At 44.2% G+C, this 22,086-nt stretch overlaps 1 protein-coding gene across 1 annotated transcript in view; it reads left to right on the forward strand.

The window, feature by feature from the left end:
• Positions 1–22,086, forward strand: part of ATG10 (autophagy related 10) — a 150,654-nt gene that overhangs the window by 24,303 nt on the left and 104,265 nt on the right. Inside the window, exon 3 of the mRNA XM_040985995.1 lies at positions 19,835–19,942. Coding sequence (XP_040841929.1) covers positions 19,835–19,942 — 108 coding nt within the window. The remainder of the gene's footprint in view (positions 1–19,834; positions 19,943–22,086) is intronic.

The following is a 22,086-nucleotide window of genomic DNA, read 5'->3' on the forward strand; positions in this document are numbered from 1 at the left end:
AGCCACAACTACTGCGGACATTTAAAAGTGTTGTCATTCAGTGACATTCAGCACGTTCGAGCGTTGCGTAGCCATTACTGCCCTCTTTCCTTACAACTCTGTCTTGATTTCAATATTTATTTGAAAGGCAAATCTGAAGAGCAGGGAGGCAGAGAAATCTTCTATCCAGTACTCAAGTGCCCCCGAATGGTGACTAGGGCCAGTGCTGGGCCAGGCTGAAGAGAGAGATTCCCCGTGGCTCCCCCACATCAGCGACAGGGGTCCACACACTTGCTGGCCATCATCTGCTGTTCGCAGGCACGTTAACGGGGAGCTGGATCTGAGCTGCCTCAGCTAGGACTTGAATTGACACCCACGGGGGATGCTGGTAGCAGCTTCATGTATGTCACCAGTGCTGGTACCTGGTTTTAGCTTTTGAAGTCAATAAAAACCAATAATGAATTATTTGAATTTTGATGAAATTCATTTAAAAATGTTTTAATGAATCCATGAGATTCTCTGTCCTTGTAAATATGTTTTACATAAAAACTTAATAGTCCCTGTTAGTTCTTTATATTTAAACAAAGATTCAACTTTTACAGTTGTTATACTTAGCTTTTCAATCTTACTGAATAGAATTTCATTAAAGTCAGAAATCATTAGATTCACAAGATAAGCACAGTATCAAAAAAAAAGTTAGTCACTATTTAGGTAATGAGAAGAAAATTATCTCAAATTTAGATGTGCGTATTCAGGAAGTTTTTTTTTTTTCCCATTCCTCTGAGGCTAAATGCTGTAATGGCAAGGGAGGGTAACCTGATGAAGACAGTGGTGCGAAGCAGCCCATCTGAGCCCTGACCCTGGACCCTCCCCAGACAGGGTTCCAGTGCCGCCACAGCAGCGCAAGAAACCAATGCTTTGCTTGAGATTGGTTCTAACACTGTTAGATTAAGCTAAAGTCACAGTTACAGGGTCACTAAAAGCTGAAGCCTGGTGCTTCCGACTAGAGTTGCAGCTCACTTTTCCCTCCTCCATGGACATGGCTTAAAGCCAAGGAATCAAACGGGAAGGGCGGCACACCCAATTACACCAGCATGTGGGCCAGGGACTCATCAGATGGACAAGGCAATGCTGGTCCAGACGGTGAGTCAACTCAGCCAACTTTATGTGTGCACACGCATGCACACACAAGCAGGATTCCTAAAGAGAAGTGCTAGGAGGAATACCGTTCCTCCATAAGGAGCTACCAACCAAATGATGGCGGGATAATCGCTGTTATAATTTGAACTGTGACAGATACTTCTTTGAGTAGAATGGGGCCAGCACAATGGCTCAATAGGCTAATCCTCCACCTTCAAGGGCTTGCATCCTATATGGGTGCTGGTTCTTGTCCTGTCTGCCACACTTCCCATCCAACTCCCTGCTTATGGCCTGGGAAAGGAGCACACACTTGAGAGATTAGGAGCCTACACCTACCTGAAAGACCTGGAAGAAGTTCCTGGCTTCGTATTGGCTCAGCTCTGGCTGTTGCAGCCATTTGGGAGTGAACCAGAGGATAAATTTGCCTTTTCAGTAAAAATAAATGAATCTTAAAAAAAAAAAAGAAGACAGAGTAACATCCTGTATACTTACGGGAAAGCTGCATTGTGGGTTGGAAATGTGTGATTTTAGTTGTATCTACAATTTATGTATATTATTATGAGAAAATTTCATGTTTCCTTTGTTCATGAAAGTGAAAGATCTGGTTTACTGAATGGCTGAATGGTGCACTTAAAAGACTCTTTTTTAAATTTGAAAAGTATAGAGTTACAGAGAGAGGGACAAAAAGAAGGAAAGGATAAATGGCTTTCTTTCTTATTTTTTATTTTCTAAATATTTACTTACATATTTGTTTTTATTTTATTTTTGAAAGGTTGAATTACAGAGAAAAGGACAGATAAAGATCTTTCATCAGCTGGTTCACTTCCCATATGGTTGTGCAGCAGCTAGAGCTGACCCAGTCCGAAGCCAGGAGCCAGGAATTTCTTCCTGGTCTCCCATGCGGGTGCAGGGTCCCAAGGCTTTGGGCTGTCCTCTGCTGCTTTCCCAGGCCACAGGCAGGGAGCTGGATGGGAAGTGGAGCAGCTGGGATTAGAACCAGCGCCCATATGGGATCTCAGTGCTGCAGAGGGTTAGCTTGCTGCATCACTGTGCTGGCGTCGGAATCAGCCATTTTTGGATATACCTGAAACACCTGAAAGGGGGTATCTCTGGGCTAACAGTGCTGGGAGCTACTGCACCAGCCCCACCAACGGCATTATTTCACAGTGGCATGCTCACCTCCTGCTTCTCCAAGTACTGCATGACCAGCAATGACACCTAGCCCTTTGGGCTGACTTACTTCAACAAGCCCTTGTTGCTTATCTCTTACGCCATACTGCCAAAGGTGGTGGTACCAGAAAGCAGCAGGTGTCTCTGTGTGGTCATTGGTTGCTCGTTCCTGTAGGATTTGCTTCTTTGCAGTAGCTCAGCTGTACTGGTGGCCTGTGTTCCCTACTGAATCTTGCAGATATAACAATTATCAATTGAGTTCCTCCAAATGCCTAAATGAAACTCTGTTACACTTTGGCACCTAATGAATTTGAAGACATCCATATCTCTTGTGCTTTGAAATTGTGTGTTACTCTTGAGAACGAGTTTTCGTATTTGTTTAGTTGGGTTGTTTTGGCTGCACTTCAGGGTTGGTGAGCTGAGCTGCTGCCTGCATCTGAGAGGGCTGGTTCTTGTGCCCCACTGTCCACTCAGCTCCCTGCAGATGTGCCCAGGAGGGCAGTCCAGGGTGACCTGGGAGACCTGGAAGGAGCCCTGCCGGCAGCAGCCCTCTCATGACCATGTAGGGAGTAAACCAGTGCACAGAAGATTTCTGTCTCGGTCTCTGTCTGTCTCTGTCTCTGTATCTCTCTCTCTCTCATACACACACACACACACACACACACACACACACACACACACACTCACTCACACACACACACAGAGTGTGTCACTGTGCTTTTCAAACAAATAAATAAATCTTAAAAAGCAAGAGGTCTTGTTTGAGAGAGTTTACGAGATTGGCAGGTTGTTTTAGAATAGTGAGTTTCAGTAGTGACCTCAGCGAAGCCATGTGGATTGCCTTCAGAGGGGACAGTCTCATGAGAGAGGACTCTGGAATCTTCTCAACTTTGAAGAAGCTGGCTGTCTTTAATATGGAGAAAAATAGACCATTTTAGGAGTTCAGAGGACTGTGTTGAGTGAACAGTGTTGATCAGAAGGAGAATCTTCCAAGTTACTTGTGAAAAATATGTTCTTAATGTGTTTAAGGGAACATACATAGTTACCCAGGTTTGGTGCTATTACAGATAAGAGGGGGTGACTGTAGGAAATTTCCTTCCTTGTGGCCACCATAATGAAGTGCGGCAAAAAGCACAGAGGGATTTGAAGGAAGTAGGGTTAAGTTTTCATTAAAGGCTGTGCCTTGCATGAGCCACTCCTGGTTGCCTTGGCAACGGGCTTCCTCTCATGCTAATGACATTATAATGAGAAAAAAACCACACATGCAAATGCCGTAAATAGTAATTAGAGGCAGAGACATACTTGGGATAGTGAGCTCCACCTTGGAAAGGCCTGGAGGGGCTGGCACCTGGGCAGGCAGGGGACAAAGCAGTGGTGAGAGAAGGACTGAATCCAGTGTGAGAGGGTCAGGTTAGTCTCCACAGAGCACGCCAGCATCTGAGGTCCTCAAACGCCCATTGTTTCTGCAGCACAGTCTGCTCCTCACACTTCCTGCAGTGTTCCATCGTGTTGCCTTCCCGTGCTGCCTGTTTGCATCACTGGGTGGCGGGCGCTTAGCTGAGCTTGGCCATAGGTTTGGAGCAGCCTGCTGGGCTGCTACTCGGAATGCTCTCCTTGCCCGCCCTGGGCAGGGCTGGGCCTGCCCGTGCAAGGTACTGGGACCATAGTTTGTGCCAAATGTCTGTCTTTGTGTTGCTTCAGAGGAGAGAAGTAGGACCAAGCAGGGACAGTGTTAGGCTAATGTAAGCTGTAGCTGGCCAGTAACTCACACTGTCATATCTCTGGGAATGTTTAAGGGGATGCTGGCTGGCTGCCTGACTCAGGAGAGAGAAGTGGGGTTTCAGATTTGCATGAATGGTTAGTCCATGAATCTGTGCCTGATTTCACAGTCTTCCTTTTATTTCATTCTCTGTGTTCTTTGTTTCCGACTTCTCTGTGCCCCATGCTCCTGCCTGTGTCTGTCTTGGGAATGGTTGGAATTGTGCGCCTCAGTTAGTGCCACTTGCTGATCTTTCTGGTATCAGATGAGCCATAGGTCATTAAAAAAATTTGCCAGAAATAGCTACTGAGATCAATCAGCTTTTACTAGTATTTGTCTTCTCTCAATTGAAAAAGAAAGGTTAAAAGTTTCAAAAGGAAATCCCATGTGCTTTTACAAAATTCTGGGTCAGTAAATTTTTTAAAAATTCAAATAATATAAAAGTATTTATGATAAAATTATAAATCCCTTCCAGCTTCGTTTCATCCCGCTTGCTGACCCCAACTCTAAACTTCTCAGAAACTGCCAATTTAATAATTTGGGGAGTGAATCTCAAAACTACTCTTTCTTAACCACATGTATGTTGTTATTATAGATTACAACATTTAGATTATAATATTGTACAAGGCTATTAATGGGTGCTACTTGAGTGATTGTGATGTGTTGGAGCCCAGTCACACTTTTTTTTTTTTTGAACTTGCTTAATTCTTAGAACTCCATTGGAAGGGTTTCCGTTACAAGGAATAGCAGAGGCAAGAGACAATAAGAAATGTGTCCCAAGTGGTACATTAAGTTTATATGCCAGAAAGTCAGCTGTGAGTTCCTGCTTTCTTTTATCACACCATACTACCTGCTCTGGAAGGAGTGAGTTTCATATATATATGTAAGGTTTTGTCCATATGTTTGGAATTAGTTATTCTATGTGCTTATTTTCACAGAGTTTTTTCCCTTTAATATTTCAAAAGGTAATCTACATAATCAATTTTCTCTGATAGTTTTTTTTAAAAGACTTATTTTCATTTGAAAGGCAGAGTTACAGAACGAGAGAGACAGATCAACTGTCCGCAGGTTTACTTTCTGAATGGCTGCAAAGGACAGAGCTGAGCTGATCCAAAGCCAGGAGCCAAGTGCTTCTTCTGGGCTCCCACATGGGTGCAGGGTCCCATGCATTTGGGCCATCCTCCACTGATTTCCCAGGCTGTTAGCAGGGAGTAGAATCAGAAGTGAAGCAGCCAGGATTTGAACTGGTGCCCATGTAGGATGCCGGTGCTATAGATGGAGGCTTAACTTGCCATGCTATAGCACTGGTCCCTCTGTGAATTGTTTGTTTATTCTCTTATTCATATTTTAAAATAATAATTTGTTTATTTGAGAGAGAGAGAGAGAGAGAGAGAATTGAGTGAACAAGAACTAGAGAGAGGAGAGATTGAAGAGAGAGACCAAGTATGTGTACTACCATTCGTCAAATGCCAGAACAACCAGGGAGCTGAAGCCGGGAGCTAGGAGTGCAATTTATATCTCCCTTGAACGTGGGAACCCAGTCACCTGCGTCTTCATTGCTCCCTGCCAGGGCCTGCTTTAGCAGGAAGCTGGACTCAGGAGCCAGAGCTTGAACAGGGGATGCTTGGAAACTTACCTTAGCCACTAGGCCAGTACTCACTCTCTTTGTTCATAATGTAAGCATTTCCCTGCTGACCGACATTAAATTGCTATTACAAAATTCTATGTAGGGGCCAGCATTGTGGCACTGTGGGTTAAGCCTCTACCTGCATGCCAGACCTGTCCCTACCCCCCGCAACCCCTCTTCCTTATGAGTGTCAATTCGAGATCTGTCTGGCTGCTGTACTTCTGATCTAGTTGTCTGCTCAAGGTGCCTGGGAAAGCAGCGGAAGATGGCTCAGGCACACCATGTTGTGTGAAGTATTCTTAATGGTGGGCCCAGGGACAGGTTGTTTATGTGCGTCATGAGATGTGGTACAAAATAATAAACTTTGTTAAGTAGATTCCTCTGTCAAGAGTCCTCCATGCTTGCTGCTTCCCCAGGTGTGTTAGCAGGGAGCTGGACTCAAAGTCGTGCAGCTGCGACTTGGACCAGTACCCATACGAGATGCCAGCATTCATTGTTCTTTTTAATAAGAATTGTCTTGGGGATGGCACTGTGGCATAGCAAGTACTTGCAGTATGGGTATTCCCTTTGGGCACTGGTTTGTGTCCTGGCTGTTTCACTTCTGATGGAAGCAGCCCCTGGCCTCTAGAAGATGCTCCTGGCTCCTGGAGCCTGGCTTCAGACTGGCCTAGCTCTGACCATTGTGATCATCTGGGGAGTGAACCAGTGGATAGAAGACCGCCCCTTCTCTCTGTAAATCTGCCTTTCAAATAAGAATAACAAAATATTAAAAAAAAAATTTGGTGCTGTGTATTTTCTTAGAATCACTTCTCAGTATATTCTCACAAACGTGCAGATTCGTTGTGGCCTTCCAGAATGCCACTAAGCTTTCCCATGTCATTGACAGGAATGCTGAGTTGAAAGTGGAGCATCTGGGACATGGCCAGGCATGCTAGCATCTCAGACCATGTCTTAACATGCTACACTCCACTACGGCACCTGGACTGTCTTTACTATATCTGCCTACTGCATGGTAGAACACCAGAACGTTCTTTTTCTAACTGGAACTTAAGACTCATGACAGCATTCTTAGGCTTACAAAGTTGTATTTACAATATGATTAAAACCAAATTTAAACAATTTCTGTGCATAAAGAATGCTCCAGAAGAAAATACACTATGATTTATTTAATAGGACTGTCTGTGATTAAACTACAGATTTATTTTATTCACTGTGGTTTTGCTTGTTGAAGAAAAAGCATTTTTGTGACCCAGTGTTTTATTTTAGAACTGTTTCAGCATAAACACGTGGAATCAAATGTATAAAAATAAGGGTCAGGCATTGTAGTACAGTGGGTTAAGCCTTACCTGTGATGCTGGCATTCCATATTAGTGCAGTGGTTTGAATTTTGGGTGTTCCTGGTCCAGTCCAGCTCCCTGCTAACGCCCCTGAAAGGTGCATGGTTCAAGTGTTTGGGCTTCCTTCAACCCATGTGGGAGGCCTTGATGGAGGTCCGGGCTCCTGCCCTTGCGTGGATGAGCCCTGAACATTGAGAGCATGTGGGGAGTAAGCCAACAGATGGAAAATCTCTTTCTCTCTGCCTCTGCTGAAATGCAGCACTTACCCTAACCCGCTGTGACCTCACCTGTACCCAGTTCATCCTTGCCGCTGACCCTGCGCCTGCAGTCCTCTGCCCTTAGATTGTTGGGTGATTTTTGTGTTTGTTTCTCTGTGTTTTATTCAAATGTCAATACTTCTGAGCAGCTTCTTTCCATATCTTTCCAACAGCTCTTTTCTCTGAGCGCTTACCATCACAATGTAGTCTTATATAAGCTTATTTGTTATCTGTCTTCCTTAATTTCTCTCATGTTCTCTGAGGGCAAAGATATCACTATTCAGCACCTAAAATTATCTGATGAGCTTCCCTGTGTGCTTCTGTTTGTCTCTTGGTATCAGAATATAGTCTTACCGTGGCAGAGGGGTTGTGCTGCCCTCCTGGGGTTCACTCATTTCTGGAGAGTTGTAAACATTCAATGAGTATTTGTGGATGACTGGATAGGTGTAGATGTCTTTTGGAATAACTATGCTTTTTAAAAAAAAATACTTTATTTTTAGTGGAATGGCAAATTTACAGAGAGAAGGAGAGACAAAGATCTTCCATCTGCCTGTTCACTGTGCAAGTGGCTGCAATAGCTGGAGCTGAGCCGATCTGAAGCCAGGTGCCAGGAGCCAGGAGCTTCTCTCATGTGGGTGCAAGGCTTCTGGCCATACTCCGTCTGCTGTCCCAGGCCACTAGCAGGAGCTGGATGGGAAGTGCACCAACCAGCGCATGAGCTGGCACCCAGGTGGGATGCCATGCTTGGAGGTAGAGGATTGGCCAGTTGAACAAGTGTGCTAGCCCCCAAATAACTATACTATTAAGATATTTCTTACATATACACCTCTTGTCGAAGTGGGGCTGTCTCAAACTTGGAAACAAATATTGGGCATTATTTTAAGTATAAGAGACTATAGAGTAATTACGTAGTAAATGCTTAAAATATTCAAAATAGAAAAAGACTCCTGAAAGAAATAAAGTAGAAAAATAGATCTAATTATAAGGAAATGTATTTATTTTTACTAATACTTACTTGAAATATGAAAATAAATCTGAATCACTCTTGTACCAAGTAGTTCCAAAATGTCTTAAAATTCTTAAAACTGAATAGAATATAAAACTATAGCCCTCCAGTCATGTGTTCTTAAACCACGTAATGTCCCATCAGTACCTGCTCTGTTTAGTCTGTATTTTTCTCTCCTGTTTCATTTAAAATATTTTCTACTACTGTACCTTGGAGTACACGATGCTTTTCTTCTGTGTTTCTTACCAGCTTTGAGCCTCCCAAGAGTACAGCTCACGTGTCATTCATTGTCATTCACTCTGTCATACTTTTGTTTACATCTGCTTTCTGGAGCAGACAGACTATATTCAAAATGCCTGTCTTCAAATCCTTGTCTGTCACTCTTATTTGTTCATTTATTTATTTATTTTTATTTTAAAGGCAAATTATACAGAGAGAGAGAGGGAGAGATAAGAAGTTTCCTTTCACTGATTCTCTCCCCAGATGGCCACAGTGGGCCGACCTGAAGCTGGACACCAGAAGTGTGTTCTGGGTCTCCCACTGGGTGCACGGGCCCAAGGACTTGACCATACTGTACTGCTTTCCCAGGCCACAAGCAGGAGGCTGGATGGAAAGTGGAGCAGCCTGAACCGGAACCAGTGCCCGTATGGGATGTCTGTTCTATCATGAGTATATTTCTGAGTTGATTTCCGTTGCTGGGTTTTTGTCGTATTTTCCTGCGTCTTTTTGTATGCAGAAGGACATTGAGAGAGCCAGACACAGAAAGCTTGCATCTGTTGGCTTACTCCTTAAGTGCCCCACAGCCGCTGGATCTGAGTCCAAGCCAGTATTGGGAGAACAGAGGAAGAGGGATCAAATCCGTGGGCTCCCATCACTCACGTGGGAGAGCCAGTTGGCGCTCTGGGCTCCTGGCTTTGATCTGAACCAGTCTAGGCTGTTTTGGTCATTGGGGGGAGACAGCCAGTAGATAAAAGATCTCTTTCTTTCTCCTATTCAAATAATAAATAAATCTTTTTAAAAATGTTTGTGGGAAAGTGGCATTTAAAAATACACAAATGTGAAAAATTTGTGTGAAAATTGTGTGAAATCCACACATAGCTTTTCCATCATATGTACTTTCCATGAATTTTTTTGCAGTTATATATGATCATCAATTCAGCTGGTCTTTTTCCATCACTAAGATTAGGAATGCAGGGGTGGCAGGAGCTGACTGGCCCCAGGAGGGACTGCCCTGATGGATGAAGAGCAGGGAAGGGTGTGGCTGTCTCTGCCCGCTGCGCTGCTCCGGGACAGCTGTACTCTCCAGCTCTCTGTGCCCAGACCACAGCTTCCCTCCCACTTCGGGCAGAATTAATGCCAAGCTCCGGGAAGCAGCAGTTCTGAGAGATGGTGTGGAAGGAGAGAGGGCATTCAACATAAGAGCTCTAAACATGCCCAGGCTTGGAATGGAAATGACTAGGAGGGCAGCTTTTGTGACTCATTCTGGGAAATATGTCAAGAAACTTTTGTTACAGTCATAAAAAAAAAATGAAGCTGAATGGATTCCATCCTCCATCTCTCCTTCCTTGTCCTCCCTCCTGCTCCCCCCTTCCTGCTGACTGTGTGCATTTGCCACGTGTCTGGTACTCATCCAAGAATCTGGTACGGATGCAGAGTGACCTCAACAGAATCTACACGTTGCCCAGGCCCCACGGGTTTGGAAGCCATGCTTGTGGCACCATGCAGACTTCTGTGGAAGCTGTTCATCCCATCTGCCCCATCCTTGGTCATAGGTCTTTCCATTTCCGGGAGCAGTCCCAAAGATCGGGCTGGCTGTCCCCAGACTGGAGCGACCTCTGCAGCACTGGCCACCCACAGCCCTGCCTCAGCCCTTCTCGGGCATGCCTGTCATTGTGTTAGGTACTGCAGTAGCTGTGTACCTCGCCCTTCCTTACCACCGGTACAGGATTGAGTGGTGTTTCTCCTCCAGAGCCCGTGAAGGTAACCTTGTTTGGAAATAGGGTCATTGCAGATGGGATCAAGGTGAGAAGAGGTCCTCCCGACTTGGGGTGGGTCCTAAGACGAATGATGGCATCCCGATAAGAAGGGGGGATTTGGGCCAAGAAGTAGACTGGTTGGAGAGCAGGCCAGGCAGGTGGCCTGTGCAGAGGTGAGTGGCAGGTCTGAGACCAGAGCCAGAGCCAGAGCCCAGGGAGAGGTAGGAAGGCTGTAGCTCTGAGCCAGAGGAACCATGTGCCTTGATTTTAGACTTCCACTATCCACAAGTGAAGAGGACAAAGTGTTGTTTTAAGGCCATCTGTCAGGCAACTGCGCAGTACATGCTTGACAAGGCAAGTGCCCCTTCCTTCATACCTCTTGGCAGGATGCCTCCTTGAGGAAATGAACTGCTCACCTACTGTGCACTTCACCAGAAACTGTGCAAGTTGATAGTTGACTTGTATAGCTTTCCAGTTGTCGTGACAACTCGCTCCCTGATAGTTTTCCTCAGTCAGTACTTCAGTAGGAGCAACCCCCTTTCAACGTAACAAAGTAACAGAATCACTTGAATCTCTTAAATCTCTTGAGTGAGTCTCTTACAGCAGCCAATGGCTTATAAAGAGAAAAAGCAACCATTTATTTATGAGAGGAATGAGATTTGGAATAACTTTAAATCCAGAAGACAAGCTAAGGAAAGTCAGAATTTGGGCCATCTGTTTTGTTGTTGTTGTTTTTAAATCTATGATATTGGAAAAGCAAAACTAAACCTTTGAGAGAACTTCACAGAGAACAGAAAGACAAAATATGGTAGAATCTCTATAAACCTAAATTGGAAGGAAGCAGGAACAAAGAGAGGAAAAAATTGTTTTTCCGCAGCAGTCCCCACATCCCTTGGATCGGTTATAGCATCCGGCGGCCATTCCTCTGGCACAAATGAGCAGGGCACTCTGGGAGCCCAGACCAGATTGCTTAATATAATCACAAGTATGAGGGCACCCATGGAGCTCCCACATCTATGAACTGGAAATTGAAAACTCAAAATGGGTAAGTTGGAAAACCAGAAAAACAAAGCATTATTAAAAAGTGAAAGAAGCAAAGCAAAATGCCTAATAGCGGAATGCAGCATTATGGATGCGTGTAGACAGTGTTCATGAGGAAAATGAGTCTAGAAAGGGAAAGGAAGGCAGCTCCATTCCCATTTAGTCCCCGTCCTCTAAGCAGGCACGGGACAAGGTGGGCTTGGGCACACGTGCCTGGGTGCTCCCTCCAAGCAGACCTTGATTCCTGGCCTGCCAAGGGGGCTATTTTTCCTCTGCTGCTTGTTCCCTGTCGTCCTTGTCCCCGATGGGCTCTGTCTGACCTGTGTGGGAGGACTGGGTAGATCGGGGTTCTTCCTGCACGCCCACTAGGAAGTTAAGCAAGGGCTGGAGAAAAGGGGGCTTAGTGGATCCCAGAGTTCACTGGGGAAAGGTGCCCGATTTGTAGGAAAATAAACTACTCATATGAAGGAGCATAGTGCTGGAGTTTTCAGGGTTGTTTTCATGAGCAGAAATAAGGATTAAAAGCTGTAAGTGGCATCAAATTGCTCAAAACAAGAGAGAAAATAGAAGCAAAGGTTAGCTTTGGTGGATAGAACATGTTGGGGTTCTTGGGATCATATATTGATTACAGAGTGGAAGGAGATTTGTAATGAACTCTCCTTGTTCCTGAATTGCATCTAGTCTCCTGAGTATACTAACTTTAATTTTTATTTCATGGGTTGAAAACAATGAGTGATGATAATAATCATTCTAATAAAGTATAAATACATAAAGATGAAAACATTTCCTTGTCTAGTTCCGTGGTTTGTTTTCTATGCACATATAAAATATGTGTGCATATTTACATAAATATTTGCATAAATGTGATAATTATCCTGAAATGTACTTTTTTCCATCTAACATTGGTACATCATTAATACTTTTATTTATTGGCATATGTATAATTATCTTATCATTTCTAATAGTGATGCAGTGTTCCATTGTATGGGTGATTTTAATTTGTGCAATAGAAAACTCTATTGATGACAAATAATCTCATAATTATTCTCATGGTTGCCCATACATAAAAATTATACATATTAATTGGGTACAACATGATGTTTAAATGTATACATTGCTTACTGTTCAGTCAGTTATAACATATCTCCTTAAATATTCATCATTTCTTGATGGTAAAAACATTAAAATTTGTTTCTTCTTACATATAAGCATGTGTATATGTAGTACATTACCATCTATATTACCTTACTGTGTAATAGAACACCAGAACTGTTTTTTTCTATCTAACCGTAACTTAGTCTGTTCATCAGTTTTTCCTCATCTTCCCCCCCCATAACTTTATTTAAAAGTTTTAAAAAATTCATTTCTTTTTATTGGCAAGGCAGATTTACAAAGAGAGGGAAAGACAAGGAGAAGGTCTTCTATCCACTGATTAACTCTCCAAGTGGCTGCAGTGGCTGGAGCTGAGTTGATTCAAAGCCAGAAGCCAGGAGCTTCTTCTGGGTCTCCCATGCAGGTGCAGGATCCCAAGGCTTTGAGCTGTCCTCAACTGCTCTCCCAGGCCTCCAGCAGGGAGATGGATGGGAAGTGGAGCAGCCGGGACATGAACCGGTGCCCACATGGGATTCTGGTGCTTTGTAAGAGGAAGATGAGTCAATTGAGCTGTTGCACAGACCCTCACAGCCCTGTAACTGTAAACAGTGTATTTCTACTTTCTGATTTCTCATCTTCCGACAATAACTTGATTTCTGTTATGCTACATAAAGTGTTTCCTTATACCACCTCTCATTTTTCTCCTTGTTCTTCCTTCTGTTTTTTTTTTTATTAATTATATTATTATCTTTACATCATCAAGACTTGTCATATTTAGATTGTGGTCTGTCACTGTAACGTGATCCCTTGTAAGTTGAGTAGGAATAGAAACAGCGAAAGCATGTGACTCACTGCAGAAGCTGGCGCTGTGATGGAGGGCAGCAGGGGCACTGTCGGAAGCAGTCACACTGCTTCCCTTGCCCTTTTGTGCCAGGACCACAGCAGGAAGGCTCTTGGAAGACTGGGCCGAGGCAGAGACCTCCAGCCAGGCATCAGCAGCCGCAGTGATCTTGTGTGGTTTACTTTCCAGCTAGTGAACAGCTCAGCAGGTCGCATGGATCGAAACAGTGAGGATGTGTAGCCGTGGAGTGTCGGCTTCTGTTGGCGTGAACGCATCCAGACTGTTTGCTCTTCCCAGGGTAACAGGCCTGGATTTCTCAGGTTGGCACTCACTGTTTCCTGAGCTGTATCTGTAATCCACTTCCTGGAAAGTTCTGGGATACAGGAGGACGATGTGATAACTGTCATGTTTGAAAATCCGGAAATACGGTAGGACCGAGGAAAAGTTACACACAAAGGTCTTCTTTGCTTCTTTAAAAAAAATAAGATTTATTAATTTTTATTGGAAGTGCAGATTTACAGAGAGAAGGAGAGACACAAAGAGCTTCCATCTGCTGGTTCACTCCCGCAGTGGCCAGAGCCGAACCGATTTGAAGCCAGCAGCCAGTAGCCAGGAGCTTTCTCCAGGTCTCCCATGTGGGTGCAGGGTCCCTAGGCTTTGGGCCGTCCTCGACTGCTTTCCCAGGCCACAAGTGAGAAAAACTGACACCCATATGGGATCCTGGCACATGCAAAGTGAGGATATAGCTTCCAGGCTATCATGCTGGCACTGCAAAGATCTTTTTCAAGATAAAATATATCATGTCCTTATTTTCTTTTAATCTTGAGGTTTTGGTTTAATTCAGAAGATTTAATCTGCATGTTTTGTCTAACTGAATCTGTCGCCAACAGCTGTCCGTGAGTTACTGTGGCTGAATCCCGATGCTTTTTGTTGTAACTTGATTCTGTGTGGCGTCAGCATCAGCCAGGGCCACCATCCTCACGTGCATGGGGAGCCATTGCGCTATAGCAAACTGAAGCCGGTGTTACTGGGATTGGGCAGGTATGGGGGATGGGTGTGCTCTGGGGACACATTAACATATTCAGAAATGAGTTCCACATCTCAGTTATTTCCTATATCTTCTCATTTGGGTTTTAAAAACATGCACAGAGATTGTAGGACTAGTGGTGTGGTTCAGAGAGCTAAGCCGTGACCCGCAGCAGTTCAAGTCCTGGTACTTCACGTCTACCCGGCTTCTTGTGACTGTGCCCGGGAAAGCAGCTGAGGCTAGCCCCCGTCCGTGGGTCCCTGTCACTCATGTGGGAGAGCCAGATGAGGTTCTAGGTGCCTGCGTTTGGCTTGGCCCAGTGCCAGTGCCAGGCTTGGTGGCCAGCAGACAGAAGACATTTCTCACTCAACTAAATCTTTAAAAAGTAAGTAAAACAGATATTAGATCATGTAAGCTTGGCTTCCAGCAGCAGTCCCCCGTCCAATTTTTTTAGCCCTCATGTTAATCAGTTTTGGGGAGCTGCTGGTTATGTTGCTTGGCTCTTCCACAGCAAGAAAGAACAATCAGGTTGAGATCCATAGCCCAGGTTGTCCCTTTCCTCCACTGACCTTGACGGCCTTGTTTGGTCAGTGCAGGCAGGCAGTGACCCAGAAATGTCAGTGTCTTTCTGCCTGGGCCCTCGCCAAGCCCTTCCTGCAGCTGGTCCTTCTTGGCAGTGCAGTGCTTTATTTCAAAGGACGGCTGAGGCCTTCAGGCTGCTGTTCTTCCCCAGTCCCTGCCCCCAAAACAACCTTAAAAACATAAATAAAAGAAAGAAGAACAGCTTTTTCTTTCTTTCTTTTCTGTTTTATTCTGAAGAATATCTTCAAAATCTTACTAAAATTCAGCAACAGAAACACATCATTATTTAGGGAGCTGGGTCCCAGCAGGCATAACACAGCTCACTGGGTGGCATAGCCTGATGACAGCTTATAAGAAGCAGACCCAAACATGCTGTGTTACGAAAGTCTTAGATCTCCATCCAGAATACTGTCAGTACTGCACTAGAAAACACGCACAATTCGCTGGGGGCTCTGGATAAGGCAGACAGGGCGTTTTTCTCCCTCCAAATTCAAGTTTAGGGTGTGCTGCTGCAGTATGTTAGCCTGCGGGCACCCAGGGGCAAAGGGTCCCCAGTTAAGGTGAGGCTCCCACCCTCCTTATCCAGGCCATCAGAAGTCATTACTGATACTAGGCTCTGGGGTACTTCTCTAGTAAAATACACAGTGTGTGTACTTACATTTAAATAAATGGTAGAGGGCCCGGCACGGTGGCGCAAGTGGTTAAAGGTCCTTGCCTTGCACGCCCGGGATCCCATATGGGCGCCGGTTCTAATCCCGGCAGCCCCGCTTCCCTTCCAGCTCCCTGCCTGTGGCCTGGGAAAGCAGTCGAGGACAGCCCAAAGCTTTGGGACCCTGCACCCGCGTGGGAGACCCGGAAGAGGCTCCTGGCTTCGTATTGGCATAGTATCGGCCCGTTGCGCTCACTTGGGGAGTGAACCATCGGACGGAAGATCTTCCTCTCTGTCTCTCCTCTCTGTATATCCGCCTTTCCAATGAAAAAATAATAAAAATAAATCTTAAAAAAAAAAATAAATGGTAGAATGTCTATGTATAAGCATTGTATTTTGCACTGAAAAAATGTTTAATGATGCATGTTGGTTATGTTTCAACACAGAAATTATAAAATTTACTCTGTGTGTGTGTGTGTGTGTTTGTGTGTTAGTGTATGTGTGTTTGTGGGTGAGTAATAGTACACTATTGGAATATACCATAACTTATGTAAACACTACTGGGATATACCACAACTTTATGTAACCAATCCATACTGATGGGTGTTTGGATTATTTCCCATCTTATACTACTAAATTGATACTTTGATAAATATTATGGTATAAATTTTATTTTCAACATGTGCAACTGATATGAAAGACAAGCTCCTGGAAGTTGGGTTTCTGGGTCAAAGGTATATGCATTCTTAATTTTGTTAGTCACTGCCACCTTGCTCTCCAAGGAGTTACAGAGATGTAAACTCCCCGGCCCTTTGCGATGTGTAAGGGTGCTTGTCTGTTTTATCTGTGTATTCGTCTACACCATATATTTCATTCTCTTTGATCTTTGCCATCTGATAGGTTAAAAATGTTATCAGAAACTTTTTAATTTTCATTTTTCTTTTGAGTAATAAACATATTTTTATCTATTGTATTTCATTTTTAGTGAACTATCTACACATCCATTGCTCGTTTTCCCGTTGAAAGCTCCTTGTTCTTTTATTGATATGCTGGAAATTTTTATATTTTGAGGAAACTTAAATCTATGTATTGAGGAAATTAGTTCTTTTCTATAATGTGTTATGAATTGTTTTTTACGGTCTTCTTTCTTTTCCTCCTGCCAGTGTGGCAGGGGATAAGGGTTCCTTCTATCTCAAAATCCCTTCCCGTCACTAGGATGGGAGCCTCCTTTCTTAGCTTTTCTAATAAATCTTGCTTTAAAACTAAAAAAAAATTTTTTTTTACGTTTTGATATTTGTCTCTTTTAAAATATATATATATATTTAATTTGAAGGGTAGAGTTACAGAGACAGAGGAGAAACAGAGAAAGGGGTCTTGTCTCTGCTGCTTCATTATCCAGATGACCACAGTGGCCAGACTTGGGGCAGGGCAAAGCCAGGGTCTCCTGTGTTGGGCAGAGGCCCAAGCACTTGGCCATCTTACATTGCTTTCCGAGGCACATTAACAGGGAGCTGGACAGGAAGAGGGGCAACCAAAACCTGAACAAGTCTACTGCTGGCATGGCAGTCTGTGGCTTTATTTGCTATGCCACAGTGCTGGTCCCTTGATATGTGTCTTTGGAGTTTATGATGTAAAGAATCTTTCTCTATGGCAGAATTGATCGGTGTTTTGTGTTGTCATATTTAAATGCATATATTCTCCAGGCTTTCATCTAGCACATCTCATTTAAATTCTTACTTCTTGTTTTGCAATAAAATCAAGGGCATTCTACATAACTGGGAGAGTTGAGAAGTGATGTTACTTATGGTATTTTTGTTACAGCGTGTGGACTTTTCCTGTTAATTTCTGTTCTCTAGTAACAGAGTGAGGCAGCTTTGTGGTGGGTGAAGAACAATAAGTTTGAACAAGCTGAAGTGTAGTTGAAGATGGAGCAGTTTCATTTGCAGTACTAATGGTGGTTACAGAGGGCTAGGCCATGGCTGGGCAGGTGCCAGGAAGTAGGGTTTGATGTGGTGGTGGTGGGAAGACCACTGGCCAGCCAGTCTCAGCACAGTCAGCTGCCAGATGGGCTTCAACAGAGTCGTTCTGGCGTTTGTAACTGAAGAATTTATGGGTAAACTAGCCTCAGGTATGGTTAGTGTAAACAGCATCAGGGTTGGTAAAACCAGCTTTAAGTAGGATTAGCGTAACCAGATCCGGTATGGTTAGCAAAATCGGAATCCAGCCTCCCCAAGTCTCATGAGCTTGCTTTCCCCTCTGGCTCCGTAGAGTTCCATGGTAGCTGTCAGGATGTTCCATGTTTGTCGTTCACATCCAGTAGCAAAGGGAACAATCACTCTTTCCCCAAAATAAGTCCTAAATTGCATCTCACCACCTGACTAAAGAGGATTTGTCTTTTCAAGAGTAGGAAGCCAGTGAAACTGGCCAAAGGGCATGCTGTGTCCATTCCTGGAGTAGGAGGCCATGTTGACCTGGATGGTGGAGCCAGAGGGGTTCCTTCCAGGACGATGGGCAGCTGTTCCTCAAAGAGGGCTTGGGTGCTGGACATAAAGCAGCAGCAGCCTCAGCCCCAGGGATGGCCAGAGACAGCCCGTGTACTTTGCTCAGTCAGAGCCGGGCTGGAATTTATGTTGCCAAATACAAAGATTTCAGCGTTGCTAGGCTGCAGAGGGTGTGATTTGTGCTTGGATGATAGAGAACTGGGATGGAAAGCAGAAACTCTATCTACAAAATGCATGGCCTTAATGAGATCATTAAAAATGGTAGTACTGAACATCTGACATTTTACAGTATAGGTAAGGGATGAATTTTAAACTATTCAGCCTGAGGCAAAAGCACTGGTTACTCGAGTTCCTCCAGCAAGTCAGGAGTGAGTGCTGGGGCCTGGGAACTCTGCCTCCTGTGAGGCATGGTCATGGTGCTTCCGCACCTGTTCAACAGTACAGGGACTATGCTAATTTCCTTGAGGCTGTCAGAGGCGCCCCAGGATCTGGAGAATGTGAGAGAGCAGAAGTTCATTCTCTCCCAGTTCCAGAGTTGCAGGTCTGAGAGCAAAGTCTTGGCAGGGTCATGCTCCCTCTAAAGGACACAACGAGAACTCTTTCCCGGATTCTTCCCTAAGTACGCTTCACAAGGTTCATGGAAAAGCGCAGTGGAATATACATTTATTTAGGGGTGAACCTGTGGATGGAAGATCTCCTCTTTATCTCTCCTTCTCTGTATCTCTGCCCTTCAAATAAAAGTAAAATAAATCTTAAGAGAAAAAAAAAATCACCTTACATATGAACTTATATTTTAAAAAATGGAACTTGGGGGCAGGTGTGATGGTTCAACTGGTTAGTCCTCCCCCTTCAAGTGCCAGCATTTCACATGGGCACCAGTTCATGTCCTGGCTGCTCCATTTCCCTTCCAGCTCCCTCCTTGTGGCCTGAGAAAGCAAAGAAGGATAGCCTGCATCCACATGGAAGATTGGGAAGAAGCTCCTGGCTTCTGCCTTTGGATTGACTCAGCTCTTGCTATTGGAGCCACTTGGGTAGTGAACCAGCAGATGGACGATCTTTCTCTCTGTCTCTCCTCTATATAAATTTGCCTTTCCAATAAAAATAATGTATCTTTTAAAAAAGGAACTGGCCATAATTAGATGAATGTCATCTGCCATTATATTAAAGAACAAGCGCGGGAACAGGAGAGGAATAGGAGGCAGAGGCCTTGCACACTGTGCCTGTTTGAAGATGGGGAGTAAATGTTGTCAGTTATTTGAAGAACAACTGTATCAAAAGGGATCAAACTCCAGAGAGCAGAGGTAGAACCAATGAGTGAAACAGCATCTAAGATGCAACTCTCCCAGAGTGCTATGCGCAGGAGGGAAGCAAGGAGCCCTCAGCAGATACCAACCACCTTGTCCTCTTTCTGCGACATTTTAATAGAGATTGTGTTAAAAAGAGAGATGGAAGATCCCTTCCAGCTTTAAGATCTGTTGTAAATCCTCCTAAAATTTCAATCCCTCTATGCCAGAATTTAAAAAATCAGTATTCATTATGCGACAAGACATTGCTGCAAGCATAGATGTTTTTCCTTTCAACTTCCAGTTCTGCTCTTGGACTAGCGTGCTGTGGTCCAGAGAGGAGGACTGAATGACTGAATGTAGGAGAAGGAAAGACATTAGTACATAAAATTTCTGTGTCTTGAACACCTACTGTGTGCAGGTGTGCTAACTTAGTCTCTATTGTTTTATCTTAAGATGCTTAATTTCTCATTTCTTGATTTTCAAGTTAAGAGAAAATACAGTTCTTGAGATAATTTCTTAAAATAACCAGGATTTTCTTGTTTATTCTTTGGTGGTGGAACACAGGACTGTTCTGATGGCTACATGTGCAAAACGCATTTGCAAATTAAAAATGGGACTATGGCAGCACACTCAAAACCATCTGCCCACGAACAGACGTGTCTTCCCATGGAGGTGAGTGTACTGACTTATCATTTCTTCCTTTATAGTCCTTGTGAAGCACACAGTCAAAAACTTTAAATCTGTCAGATGTATTAAAAAACCAAACCTGCTGTTGGACCTTGGGCCTGCCACAGCGGGGAGAAGGGGTGATCATTACTTCCGCAGTGTTGAAAACGGGCATTTGAGTATAGGTATTTAAAGGTGACCATTTACCAGGATTGGAAAATGTGATCCAACAGTTGGTCTGTTCAGTCAGCATGAGTCTGTGCTGGAAAGTCCTTTTCAAAGCCTCTTTAATAGGAAGAAAGCAACAACTTGAGAATGGGTATGGAAACACAAGCTGTATTCTAATTAGACAGCTTTTTGATGAAAATTAATCAGTAACCTTCAAAATGTGTATGTGTGTATTATTGTAAAATAGCTACCAGACTTTAGAAATACTTTGTAAGATTCTGCTTCAACTCACTGGTGAACAGAAATGGAGAGAACAGAGCACAGAGACCAGCGTGTGTCCTTGGTGCTTAGCCTGAGTGGCTTCACTCTGCGAGAGAAACGGAGGGGTATTCAGAGTTGATACTGATGCGCAGTAGTCTGGGAAGCATTATGAACAAGTGCTTGGAAGAAGGGACTACTTTCCTATAGAACTTGTTTCTTAGCTTTTTATTTCTAGCTTCTTCATTTATAAAATTTTCAGTCATTTTCAGGGTTAGGGTGAGGGTTAGATTTTGCCATTTGATTAATGTAATTCTGATACCCGTACATTTATATTTTGAATTGGCATGCAGTAATTTTTAAAGATATATTTTAAAATTTTTATTGGAAAGGCAGAAATACAGAGAGAGCATGAGATACAGAGAGAAAGATCTTCCATCTGCTGGTTCACTCCCCAAATGGCCTCCATGCCCAGAGCTGAGCCAATCCGAAGCCAGGAGCTCTTCTGGGTCTCCCATTGGGTGCAGGGTCCCAAAGCTTTGGGCCATCCTCGACTGATCTCCCAGGCCTCAAGCAGGGAGCTAGATGGGAAATGGAGCAGCTGGGACATGAACCGGTGCCCATGTGTATCCCAGCACATGCAAGGCAAGGACTTTAGCCACTAGGTACTGCTCTGGACCCTAATTTTAAAAAATTATTTTTATTGGAAATGTGGATATACAGAGAGGAGGAGAGACAGAGAGGAAGATCTTCCGTCCGATGGTTCACTCCCTAAGCGGCCACAACAGCTGGAGCTGAGCCAATCCAAAGCCAGGAGTCTCCTCCAGGTCTCTCATTAGCTGCAAGGTCCCAAAGCTTTGGGCCGTCCTGGACTGCATTCCCAGGCCACAGGCAGGGCGCTGGATGGGAAGCAGGGCTGCTGGGATTAGAACCAGTGCCCATATAAGATCCCGGCGTGCTCAAGGCGAGGACTTTAACCGCTACGCCATCATGCCTGGCCCAAGACCCTAATTTTTATGTTATTGAAATTTGGGTTCTCCCACCTGAAGATTCATTACCAGTAGCCCCTTTATTCCTTTTACAGAAATCTCAGAAATGAGTAGTGAGCGTATTTTATATTCATTTATTATCCTCATGTCTCTACAGCTTCAGGCTGAACCTTATATATATATTTAAGTATGAAAAAGATAGGTTCATAAAAATAGCAAGCATATGCTACTGGGAAGAAAAAATATTTTTTTGTTCTAGAATGTCCTAGTTCATTGATTGAGGTTTCTTCCCCTGACCCAGGGCAGGTGGAGTATTACAGTGAACAAGGTCCCAACCACAACCAACCTCTCATTACCGTCCCCAAGACTGAAGTCACGGCCAGCGCCAGAGGTGAATCCTGTTGTGAAGGGGCAGGGTCAGAGCAAGGTGTTTCCAGGGTGAGCAGGCCTGATACACTCCTGACCTCCAGGACGAGTGCTACCTCGGACAGCTGGAGTGACAAGCCGCTGTCCTCAGACAGGGTTAGCAAGCATCTCTGAAGCGACTGCCACATTTAGGGCGTGCTGACCAATGTGACGGAGCAGAAAGGAAGATAATCAGCCTTGGCGGTTGGGGGTGTGACCGTAGTGCCTGCCCACCAGAATGCCCTCCACACGCAAAAGTAAGTGGGCACGTGGACAGCTATCCATGACATGCTGGCTCTATTTTGAGTCAAGGAATCTAGTGTTGATAGA

Source organism: Ochotona curzoniae, unplaced genomic scaffold (assembly GCF_017591425.1).
Source record: "Ochotona curzoniae isolate NIBS_2020 unplaced genomic scaffold, NIBS_Ocur_1.0 contig_4501, whole genome shotgun sequence".
In the NCBI taxonomy this organism is placed as follows: Eukaryota; Metazoa; Chordata; class Mammalia; order Lagomorpha; family Ochotonidae; genus Ochotona; species Ochotona curzoniae.